This window comes from Nuphar pumila, chromosome 9 (genome assembly GCF_984573655.1).
Source record: "Nuphar pumila chromosome 9, dmNupPumi1.hap1.1, whole genome shotgun sequence".
Classification (NCBI taxonomy): domain Eukaryota; kingdom Viridiplantae; phylum Streptophyta; class Magnoliopsida; order Nymphaeales; family Nymphaeaceae; genus Nuphar; species Nuphar pumila.
The window spans coordinates 30,388,382-30,401,478 of NC_143257.1; the positions used below are offsets into that span (position 1 = coordinate 30,388,382).

General features: G+C 39.2%; 1 protein-coding gene across 1 annotated transcript in view; it reads left to right on the plus strand.

Moving 5' to 3' along the window:
* Positions 1 to 13,097, plus strand: part of DXPS3 (1-deoxy-D-xylulose 5-phosphate synthase 3) — a 140,665-nt gene that overhangs the window by 91,773 nt on the left and 35,795 nt on the right. Inside the window, exons 7-8 of the mRNA XM_090017636.1 lie at positions 8,621 to 8,931; positions 9,697 to 9,978. Coding sequence (XP_089873762.1) covers positions 8,621 to 8,931; positions 9,697 to 9,978 — 593 coding nt within the window. The remainder of the gene's footprint in view (positions 1 to 8,620; positions 8,932 to 9,696; positions 9,979 to 13,097) is intronic.

Below are 13,097 nucleotides of genomic sequence, written 5' to 3' on the forward strand. Positions count from 1 at the left end.
TCAATTGGGACAAGTGAACAACTCATGCATTTATGTACATGCGAAACACACATCAATGCATGTATGCACATGCATTTGAAACAAACTTCTTATAGTATGATGCTTAAGCACGTCACATCAAGTCAAAGCATATAAATAATTCCAAATCTTGACATGTCTCGAGAACCAAAATACATGCACACCACACATTCTGGAAAGTTATATGCACATTCAGAAATGCAAACATGTATCATGTGCATGCTACAAAAATACTCATAAGCATGTCTTTGTTCAATTCGTATGCATACTCAAGTCAAATGCATACTTTTATTCATGAACCAGTTCAAATTAAAATATGTGAACACGCACGCCATGATGTACGTGCCAAAATACATCAATTCTATGTATGCACATGCATATGCAAGCAACCTTGCACTAATGTCTTAATCAAGCATAACATGTTGATTCTAAGTACAAGAGAAATACCATTCTTTCCTTGATTCACCTCTAGCAAAACATGCATACAAGTATATAAGCATGCGAGTGTAATAACAATAAACTTTCATGATCCATGTTTTCAATACATGCACATTTCCATACATTCACATGCATAGAAAGAAAAAACTAAACCTTTAACACATGTAAACCAAGAAATAACATGAACACTTTTCATATGAAAATCTGTATATAGCCATATGCAATTTGCTGAATCAATGAACTTGAAAACAATTTTGCGAATCTAATCACCACCTAAGCATTGATCTTAACTATGCTAAAAAAAAATCAGTTTTATAAGCATCGATCAAGCCATTCAAACTATATCCAGCATGAACCCAATTCAAGAACAGAAAACGCAGATTAAGGTATATATATATATATATAAGTATAAATCTTGATCATAACAAGTAGATATAAATCTCGATCATAACCCAATATGAGTATGCTTTTGTATAAAAACCTCATACATAGAATTTTTTGTGTAAAGAACCGAAAACACCCATATAAAAGAGGATCTATGGATTCTCATCCATGTAATCCATGTAATCTAGAGTGAACACATAAAATCATTCTTTAACCATGGATTTGCACTAAATATTGCATGGAAATCGAATCGGTATTTGATTTCTCACATGATTGAAAAGAAAGAACTCGTACCTCAGAATCAACGCTTGGGTTGCGGGGCACGAGTGAGATCCGTTGCAAGAACTGCCAAAGGTGAAAACACTTAAAATGCTATACAATTAATAGCGAAAAAGGGAGGGACAACAGGGTAATCGAGTCGGACACCAAGGGTTTTGGACATGGTTACATGTTGGTCCTGCTTGCTGTAACAGAAGGGCGGCAGGGGCGAGCCCCCTACGAGCAGAAAACAGAGAGGTAGCAGGGGCATTGCCCCTGTTTGCTAGAAAACGGGAGTCGACAAAGGCCTCACCCCTTTTCTGTCGTACACGAGAGGCGACAGGGGGCATGCCCCTGTTGGCAGGATCCTGAGAGGAAGCAAGGGCGAGACCCTGACTGTCTGGATCGAGAGGCGACAGGGCCTCAACCGAGAGAGGGGGGGAAAAGGCACGACAGAGGCTGTCGTGCTTCTACCCTTCCCCTGGCGATCACAAAGAAGGGAGGATGATACAGGGGGTTACCGACTCCCTGCCGGCCGACCGACAAGGAATAGAGGAAGGGGAGAGTGTGGCAAGGGTTACTGGCTCCCTGCCGCCCCTCCGACGATGGTTCCAAGAGAGGGGGAAGGCGCGACAGGGACCCCAGCCCCCCTATCAGCCTTCTGACGAATAAAGTCAAAGAGGGGGAGCGCACGATAGGGGTCACGGTTCTCTTGCCGACCCTCTAGCAGGCAGAGCGTGAGGGAGGGCACGAAAAGGGGCTATCGGCCTCATGTCAGCCCTCCAATTAACACAGAGGGAGAGGGAGAAGAAGACAGAGGTGGAGAGAGAGAGAGAGGGATAGCGGCTTACCTGCGAGGTCGCCGACGATGGCGGCGACGACGGTGTTGATCGGAACAAGAGGGAGGAGGGTGAGGTGGTCGAACGAGGTCGGTCCCCCAGCGAGGACTCCGACGAGCTGCAGGGAACAGAGGGGGTTGCCGGGTTATGGGACGCTTGAGAGCGAGGGCGAAGAATGGGAGGTTGTGCCGACCGGGTCGCCGGGAAGGGGGAGGGACTGCCAGCCGATGGGTCGCCGAAGCTCAGACGGGAGAGGAGAGATGGCGAAGAGGGGCGAGGGCGAGCGACTGCGGCGGAGGGTTAGGGTTCTTCTGCCTGAGAACCCTAACCCGTGCTCTCTCTTAAAAAGAGATCGGGGGGGGGGGGGGAGAGTACCCGGTTCGGATCCGGGTCGGGTCCGGACCCGACCCGGGTCCGACCCAACAACATCTTTTTTTTTTTCCGAGAACCTGGGTTTTACAGAGAATGACTCTATCCCAGGCCATTCTCTTTAGGCTAATATGTTGTTCTTTTCTTTATCAATTGAAATAGGTTTCACTTTTTGACTTGTGAATTTGGATGTCTTTCCATAGACACAATTCTCTCAATCAAGGACCATGTACTTTGCCTTAGATTGCTGTCTAGATTTTCAACCCAGAGTTTGGTGGAGGAACACAAATGCATAAAAATGGATTGTTGTCACATTCGATTGGAGTTTGTGGTTGGGATCATCCTGCTTCCTGTGTTACTTTTTTGGGTCAAGTTTCAGTTTCGTTGATCCCATTTTAGCACTTTTTCACCATTTTCTTTCCAAATTCTTAAATCCTTTAGATGATTCCTCTAGAGCTTGAGGGAATATGGAAAGTGTTGTAAGTTTTTCTCTTGTACCTGTCTTGTGAGAAAGAGAAGAGAAGAAGAAAAGAGAGACTGCGGCTGTCACGATTTCAATTAAAGAAATCGTGACCTAAACATGTATTTAAGCTTATATTACACTATGGGTCGGGTCTGGTATATATATCCAGACCCGATAACTAAAATACATCTTTACATACATGGACGGTGACATGGATCGGGTCGGATCCTGCACCTTTTTCACCCCCCCTCAAGTTGATCATGGTTTTGGACCATGAACAACTTGCTTTTAAGCATCCAAAAGCGATCCTTGGTTAACCCTTTTGTAAATATGTCTGCAACCTGTCTTTCAGTACTGACAAACTCAGGTTCAATCTCTTTTTCTTCAACTTTCTGTCTCACAAAGTGTTGGTCGATCTCAATGTGTTTGGCACGACTGTGATGTACTGGATTGAATGACATATTGATAGCACTTTGATTGTCACAAAGCAAGGTAGTGTGACAGATCTTTTCTCCTACTTCAGTTAGAAGATGCCTGATCCATGTGACTTCGGCAGTGGCAGCAGCCATGGATCTATATTCAGCCTCAGTGCTTGATCTAGCGATAGCTTTTTGTTTTCTACTGCTCCAAGAGACTAAATTTCTTCCAATGAAGGCACAATATCCTGATGTAGATCTTCTTTTGTCGGGATCTCCTGCCCAGTCTGCATCACAATATACAGTAATTTCGTGCTCGCTTTGGCCATGGGACTGTGGTAAATATATCAATCCATCCCCAATAGTCCCTTTCAGATATCTAAGGATCCTCTTGACCGTTTCCATATGTCCAGTACGTGGCGCATGCATAAATTGAGACACTTGATTGACTGAATAAACAATATCAGGTCTAGTGAATGTGAGGTATTGTAACATTCCTATTATGCTGCGATACCTGGTGGAGTCATCACACAGATCTCCATCATGAGCACTAAGTTTTTGATGAAGTACACTCAGAGTTCCTAGAGGTTTGCAGTCTTTCATGCCTGTCTTGCTGAGAACATCTACGGTGTACTTGTGTTGAGTGAGTGTCAATCCATGAGCCTGGTTGTCAACTTCTACACCAAGGAAATAGCGTAGAACTCCAAGGTCTTTCATTTTGAACCTTTGACCTAATAAGTCTTTTATTTCTTGAATGTGATCCGCAAAGTTTCCTGTGATGATAATATCATCGACATAAATTAATAATAGAGTGGTCACAGACTGGCTTGTAAAGATAAATAATGAGTGGTCCAGCATGGAACGTGAAAATCCATGTTTCTGAATCTCAGATGAGAAGCTATCAAACCAAGAGCGAGATGCTTGCTTCAGGCCGTAGATGGCTCTTTTTAACCTGCATACATGGGTTTTACAATTTTGTTCTTTATATCAGGGGGTTGTTCCATGTATACCTCCTCCTTCAAATCCCCATGTAAGAATGCATTTTTTACATCAAGCTGACTCAACTTCCATCCATGTTCAACAACCAAGGAAATGATAATTCGAATCGTTCCCATTCTTACAACCGGACTAAAAGTCTCATCATAGTCTTGCCCTGCTTCTTGAGTAAATCCTTTTGCTACAAGCCTTGCTTTATATCGTTCAATGGTTCCATCTGACTTGTAATTGATTTTGTAGACCCATTTGCATCCGACAACATTTTTGTCAGGTGGTCTGGGAACAACTTCCCATGTTCCACATTCATGCAAGGCTTGCATTTCATCATTCATGGCTTCTACCCATTTCATAGAAGTTGCTGCCTGATAATACATGATGGGCTCTTCATCCTTATTGATGGCAGTTAAAAACAATTGAAAATCCAAGGAGAAGTTGTTATAACTAACCCACCTGTCAATAAGATGCCATATGCGGTTTGATTTTCTGACTGCGAGGGTATGAGAAGGAGTAGGATTGGCGGTTGAGACCTGATCAAAATGACTTGATGTTGTCGGTCTCTGTCTGGAATAAACAATGCCTTTGTATCTGCCCGGTACTTCCTCTGCATTCTGTGACCCCGACTTCCCAATGTTCTCTAAAACCTCTTCTTCTTGTTGCACGCAATCTGAGGAACATGTTTTATTGGAGCCAGCAAAAAGTTCTGAGCTTAGCCAAGGATGGTAAATTTCAGTTGGCATACTCGTTGTGTTAGCTCCGTGATCAAAATTTTGTTCATCAAAGACAACATTTCTTGAGGTTGTGATACGTTTGTTGGTGGGATCATAACACCTATACCCTTTGTAGTCATATGCATATCCCACAAATCTGCACTTTTGGGCTTTGTCTTGAAACTTGTTTCTCAGTGACTGATCGATATGCACATAGCAAACACATCCAAAAACACGTAGATCATAATAACTAGGATAAGTTCCAAAAAGACAGTGATAAGGAGACTTATTTTCCAGAATAACCATAGGCAGTCTGTTTATCACATGCACGGCAGAATAGAAGGCTTCTGTCCATAAGTTAATGGGAAGATTACTGTCATGAAGCATACTCATGGCACTTTCAACGATATGCCTGTGTTTTCGTTCAGCAATTCCATTTTGTTGAGGGGTGTGAGGACAGGACACCCTTCTTCCTATTCCATTACTTTGGAGAAAAGAGATAAAATCACGGGATGAGAATTCCCCACCTCCATCACATTGGAAAAATTGAATGAACTCAGAAAATTGATTTTTGACAAGGGAAAAAAAATTTTGAAACAAAGAGAAGACTTCCGACTTATTTTTTATGAAATATATCCAAGTGTATCGAGTATAGCTATCAACAAAGATTAGATAGTATTTGCTCCCAGATTCAGAGGCAACTGGGTCTGGTCCCCATACATCAGAACAGATTATCTCAAAAGGTTTTGAAGTTCTCTTATTAATGGAATGAAAAGGCAATACATGACTCTTGCAGGAAAGACAACTGGAACATTTGTGACTGTTCTCATCCCTATTTAGACTTTCTTTTGGAATGAGATTATTAGATACAAGTTTCTCAATGAAATGACCCCCACAATGTCCTAATCGACTATGCCATAAGAATGGCTTATTACATTCAGAAATACTAAAAACATTAGCAGAAGAGGATGAACAAGACTCTAATGAAGGCTCTGAATTCAGGTGGACAGGGCGGACAATATGACAAGGAGCTTCTTCAAAGACATACATATTGCCTCGTCTCTTTCTTTCAACGAATGTTTCCCTCGTGCGAAGGTCCTTGACCTGCACAGAGAAGGGAGTAAATTCAACTGAAGCATTATTATCATCAATAAGTTTGGAGACAAAGACAATATTTTTCTTAATGTCAGGAGCATGAAGAACGTCAGAAAGAGTAAGAGTGGAATGTGACATGGGAATGACAGTTTTTCCAACATGAGAAACAGGATGGGATCCATCTCCAGTGACAATCTTACTTTTTCCAAAATAAGGAATGGGGTTAAAAATCTTACCTGCATCACCTGTTACATGAGTCGCTGCCCCTGAGTCGACAAACCAGGTGCCTTCATCGCTCTGCTTCAATTTCAACTCTGACAAGGCAGATATCAACAAATCTTTAATCTCTCCACTGCTTGAGAACTTCCTTTTGTTTTCTGTCTGTGGACCCTTTCCTTTATTCTCTGGATTATGCCAACAATTCGCCTTGATATGCCCTTTTTTATTACAAAGGAAGCAGGTAGGAATGGATCTTGACCCCTGCGCATGAGCTAACATATTTAGAGTGGGAAGCAAACCACTCCCTCCGTGTCCATTTCGTCCTTGTCCTCCTCGTCCGCGTCCTCTACCATAAGAAACCCCTGTGGCAAAAACTTCTTGAGAATTTGTGTGAACATGAGATTCCTCAGAGAACCCTTTCAGAGTCATCTCATACTGAATTAATTTTGCTCGCAACTCATCAAAGGTAGGAAGAGCAGGGAGACATAATAGGGAAGTGACGATCATGTTGTAGTCGGATCCCAATCCACTCAGAGTCTGTTGTACCATATCGCTGTCATTCACCGCGCATCCTATAACCGCAAGTTGATCTGTGATAGTCTTCATCTTGTTCAGATATTCCATGATGGTCATGGAATCTTTTCTCAACATCTGGAATTCCCTCTTGAGAAAAACCATTTTCGCCTGCGAAACTTGTGAATATGTTTGAACCAATTTTTCCCAAAGTTGCAGAGCAGTACAGTTGTCGGGGATGGCAACAAGGACCTCTTGGGACAAGGTGGAAGTGATGTATGCAACCACTGATTGATCTTTCCTTTCCCAGTTGAGGTAGTCAACATTCTTGACATACACAATTGAACTTTCTCCTTTGTCGTCTTTTTCTTCTCTCGTAACAAATTCGAGTGGGACGGGAGTGGTTCCATCAAGGTGACCTAAGAGACCTTGACTCCTTGTAAAAGGAATAATTTGCCTCTTCCAAATCAAGAAGTTTGAGGTAGTTAACTTTTCAGAAACGAGTTGAGTGAGAAAACTTGAGGAAAGATTGGAAGAAGAGGAATGAAGATCCATGAAAAAAAATTTTAACAGGAAAGTATTCACGAAGTGCCCAATCTACAACCAGAGAGATTTGTTGATCGCCCCTCTTTTTTTTTTTTTGCGGTTGTGCAACTTTCGAGAAACTAGTGAACAGAAATTTTCGGATTCAAAAGGAGAACCAGATCCAAAAAAAATTTGTTATATTTATGGGGTTTATGATTAACACGATAACAAGTTCTCACGTTGAACTGAATTTAAACTTGACTGTGTTTTCAGACAGAACACAAATGAGTATGATATCAACAGAGGATGGGATATACGAATATCAGATTGATAACAAGGAGGAATGGCCTGCAGCCACTAGATGGATTAGATGTAGATCAGAAATCTGATATAAAAAAATTGGACAGTATATAAAAGGAAAACCAATCAGAGACTTAATATATCAGATTTGATGCAATCTCACGCACATATCTGAATATTTCGGTTCAAGTGAGAAAATAAGAATATGCAGAGGTGGAGTATTTCAGACGAAGAAGAAGATGGGTCGGTTTTGGGGATTCAGGTGAAACTAGGGATTCACGTGAATACAGAAGGTGAAGTGATTCAGATCTGGTGCAAAAACACAACCAGATCTGAATGTTCCAGACGAAGAAGCAGATGGGTTGATTTTAGGGATTCACGTGAAACGTGAATCCTTCCAAAAAAACTAAGAGAAGAGGTGGAAGGAATAAGAACCTTTCTTGATTGAAATAGTCAGGTTGCACCTTTTTGGAAGCCACTTCAAACCCTACGTGGATCTTGGCTCTGATACCATGTAAGTTTTTCTCTTGTACCTGTCTTGTGAGAAAGAGAAGAGAAGAAGAAAAGAGAGGCTGCGGCTGTCACGATTTCAATTAAAGAAATCGTGACCTAAACATGTATTTAAGCTTATATTACACTATGGGTTGGGTCTGGTATATATATCCAGACCCGATAACTAAAATACATCTTTACATACATGGACGGTGACATGGATCGGGTCAGATCCTGCACCTTTTTCAAGTGTATCACATCTTTGTTTGCAATATGCTCTTATGTATACACTTAGATACTTTTGCCATGTGGTGGGTTTAGTGGGAATTTTTTCTCCTGTATTCCGTGAGTCCTTTGAGTAGGATTAGGCATTTGTCTTCCTTTTATATTTTATTGGTTACTTCATTGTGATGCTATGATATATTGACTTGGTTCTTAAATTTTTGTCATGTCGGTGTTATGTAGGGAGTCTAGTGATCTGATCTCATTCAAAAGCATGATCTTAATCATGTATTTAAATTAAATATTTTTTAATTTTTGCTTGCACATGCAGCATACTGATATTGCTACTTCAAAAATGCAAAACAGAAGGATGTACCTCTGGCGTTTCAACTTCATACCCGAAATACAACTCTAGAAGTGGGGCTAGGACATATACTGACTTCTTTATTGAGGCCTTAATTGAAGAAGCGGATATGGACAACGACATTGTAGCAGTTCATGCAGGAATTGGAATGGAGCCGGCATTTCATGCTTTCCAGAAAAGATTTCCTGACAGGTTCTTTGATGTAGGGATGGCTGAGCAGCATGCAGTCACATTTGCAGCTGGATTGTCATGTGGAGGATCGAAGCCATTCTGCATTATACCTTCTTCGTTTCTGCAGAGAGGATATGACCAGGTTAGTGTGTCCTTTATCTTTTACCGTATATTTTCTTCTAGCTTGTCGAAAGTAATGGAATATGATTATATTCACCTGAAAATAGAAAGAAAACTGCAGTAGAGCATCTATAAAATGGTCAACCAAATGGTATAAATTTGAAAATGGCCGAATTATTTTCTTTACTAGGCAAATGACTCCTCTTTCAGTTTCAAGATCTGTAGTTGAGTAAAATGTTCCTAGTACCTTGAATGTAATATACTGATTCCTCGTAAGCTGGTAAATTTTCCGACAAGCAACTGCCTTGAGAATCTAAAGATAGAGAAATGAATGCATTCCAAGATTTATTTTATGTCTGTTCATGAAGGCTAGAGGATAAAGATTGAGATATGATGCCATCTCCGCCATGAGAAAATCAAGACTATCTCACTATCTCACTGGAGTATAATTTAATAATTGTTCTAATTATTACTGCTAGTGTCATGGGACTGCTTGCTGGTGGTTGTTTGTCTAGGATTCTGGCTGAATGATGACCATTGATTTCCGTTATTGCAAAGTGGAGACTGAAAAAAGTAACCTCTACACATTGTTTTCAAATTGCATGCTCTCATGTGCATACACAAACTGAAGTGACACAACTGTAGATTGTGGTTTTCAGGCCTTTGTTCCAACTTTTCTGTTTGTTCACTGGGTTCTGTATAGCAGGCACTTTGTTTTTCATCTTGCAGAATCAAATTTTGCATGGGTATGAAAAATATAATCTCAAAATGCCTTCAAACTTACCAGGTTGTACAAGATGTTGACCTTCAGCGGTTACCTGTCCGATTTGCTATCACTAGTGCAGGACTGGTTGGATCAGATAGCCCAGCATTAGGTGGTGCATTTGACATAACATACATGGCTTGCTTGCCTAATATGATTGTGATGGCACCTTCAGATGAAGTAGAGTTGGCTCGCATGGTTGCTACTGCTTCATGCATTGATGATCGACCAGTTTGTTTCCGCTATCCCAGAGGTGCCATTGTTGGACAGAACAAACTACCTTTTTGCAGGGGAAAACCACTCGAGGTATCCTTTTCCTTCATTTCATGAAGGATTGTTTGGACTTTTTCATATTGGTAAATAATTTGATGTTCACCACTGGAACTAAACTTTCTATAAAGTACCCCCTAAGATGTTTTTTTTTTCTGGATTATAATGCAAATTGTGAGAAAAGCATATTTCTTAGTTTCGTGTGATTAGTAGGCAATCTTCCAATACTTTGATTTTGGTGTTTGTTTCTTTAGTTGCATTATTAGGCAATGCTGTAATTATCATATTGCAACCCATACCAGATGGGCTGGAGATACGGTTGTATCTTATCATATCGTATCATATTATAAGATATGGAAAAAAACCTCAGTTTAAAAAATACATTTTTTTTTGGAAATTTACAAAAAAGAGTTAAATCTCTATAAAATACAAAACATTCAGAAAAAATCATAGAATGCAATAGAAAAAAAAGACATGAATATAAGCATTATGAGTAATTAAACATACACATGCACTAGCAGAATGTTCTAAACAAATCTGATAACACTGCAGTAACATCTAACAAAAGTCACAAGCATGATTCTTTAATATCAAATTCACACATTACATAATAAAACCAAAGAAGAAACATTATTTTGATGTTTCCTCTTGTAGACTTTCCATTGCGCATTACTACCATATTGGATCTTTAGAACCTAAAGGATTTCAGTAGTAAATCAGCTCTTCTCTAATTATGAAAATGACCAATTTTAAACTATTGAAAAGAAAAAATGAAAGCCATAGCGTTTACCATAGTTATATTGAAGAAATTTGCTTAGAGCGAAAGAAGTTCTTGTTCATCATGAGGTTCTCAATGATGATTTGCTACAACTAAGATTACGTTTCAAATAGAATGATAATTGATAAGACTAATTGTTGTTAGCAATATATAAAAAGAGAAAAAAAGGTAAATTGGACTTTACTAATCATTAAAAAAATGCCCTTTTAGGTATATAATGCAATAATATTAAAGAAAAAAGTTTTGAAAGGCCCATGCAGTTTGGAGGCTTTAAGGAAAATCTTGAGTGTGAAAGAGACTCAAGTTTGGAGATGAGGTAAGGTGAGATTTAGTGAAGAAATTTGTGGCATGCCCTAGTGCACATATAGAGCAATAGGATTTCTTTTATTCTTACCAGTTCTTGTTTGAGCATCATCCTATATAACTATTTTGTAGATAATGCAAATATATAGTATGTGCTCTAGATTAAACATTCATAAACATGATTGGAGTTTTGGCACTTCAACTAAATCCTCGGGAGGTAATACAAACTAGGTTTCTCAGCGCAAGCACTCATTCAAGTTTGTGTAATGCTCTTATACTATGTCACATAGGTGCGGATTAGGGTGCAGGTACGGGTGCGGGTGTGGCAATGTGGCACTTTAAAAAAACTTTGGGTGGAGGGTTGCGGTAGGGTATATATATATAAACTTTTTTTTCAATATGCTTACCCTTTCATTGTAAGCATCAATGTTTAGTGTTATATGTCTAAACTCATTTAGTTCGTTGATTCCATGCAGCACACAATTGAATAATATTTACAAAATTCAAGCCCCTTTAGAGTTTATTGTTGCATATGTTGCCAATGCGAGACAATAATCATGCGTCAATGCATTTTTAACTTTAAAATACATTCATGAACATATAGAAGTCATACAAAATTAAGCATCCACATTCATTTACAATACATGTTCATTTCGCTCAATTCAAAAGCAAATGGCGACAAAGCCAATTCATGCATAATCATTTCATTCAAATTGTGCATAATCATTTCATTCCATTCGTGCCCATGTTGAAAAACTCAATCCCTGCATAAAATTATTTTAACAGTAGATATGTAGCATGATACGATTTGCAGAAACATACTCGAAAGCCGTATAGATATAGCACATATTGGCTAACCGGGCCTTTAGCCGGATCAGAATCCATCGAACCTCAATTTTGTCCGACTATTACAACTATCACAGAAAAGTCCACAGTCGTCGGACAGAGCTGAAATTTTGACAAGTTGTAGATAATTTTGTCAGCTTTCCTCCGTATGAGGGAGATATGACCAGTTTAGTGCATGCCTGTACTTTGCTGCTCTGACTGTCATAGTTCAGTGCTCAGTTCGAGAACAAAGCTCAAAATTTCACAGATTGTGTGAAATTTTGTTAGCTCTCCAACGCAATAAACCGTTCATAAAAACTCCTTCGGAGAGGGAGATACAAACTATTTACCGGTCGGGTGTCAGGCCAAAAATACTTAATAGCGGGCAATATGCATTCTACTGAGTAGAAATAGGCCACCCGAATTCATATTTTTTTTCACATTAAACTATGAAATAAATTCTCAAAAATATCAATATATGATTTTTACATAATCCATCGTAGACAAATCCCATATTCGCAGTTGTTAGGCTGGAAAATCGATCCATCTTCCCGAACACTATTTTCTCAGAAATAATTTTGGTATTTTCGTAATTTCAAGCATAGAGATGCATATTTTTCTATGACAAAAAAATAACAAAATCATAACTAACAACATACAACATGTATGAGATCATTAGATCAAGAATTCTAACTAAGATTTTTGCAATAAAACAACATATATTAGCCTACTGTATTTCGAAAACGGTTTTTGTTTATGAAAACTCATAACACATGGCATAGTCAAATTTATTCGTTTTTATTTCAATTAAATCATTCTCTTTAGGGGTTGAACCAATTTCTCCCTAGAAAAATCAGATTAAATCCCTCTTCACTAATCCAAATCGGATTTTATGAAGACCTTTCTTTTTGACAACTTAGTATTTCCAATCTGGGCTAATCGGCTAAGCCTGATTTGCTCATATTCAAACCCTATATCCGTTTAGCATAATTTTTTTGTAGGGTTTAATTTATGGTTTTCATCACTTGTATAGGCGTGTATACACTCATGATCCGGAGAGTATGCACGCATAATATTACTGAAACCAAGTTTTGATTCGGTTCCAAGAAAAACCCGACTTTTATCAAAAACGATTTTTTTTGGAGGGGGTTTTCTTCATAAAACCCTCTCTATTCTAATTTTGACAAATCCAACACCGAACCCGCGTATGGGGGTTTGGTACAGGGTTTATTTTATTAGAAATCAGAAT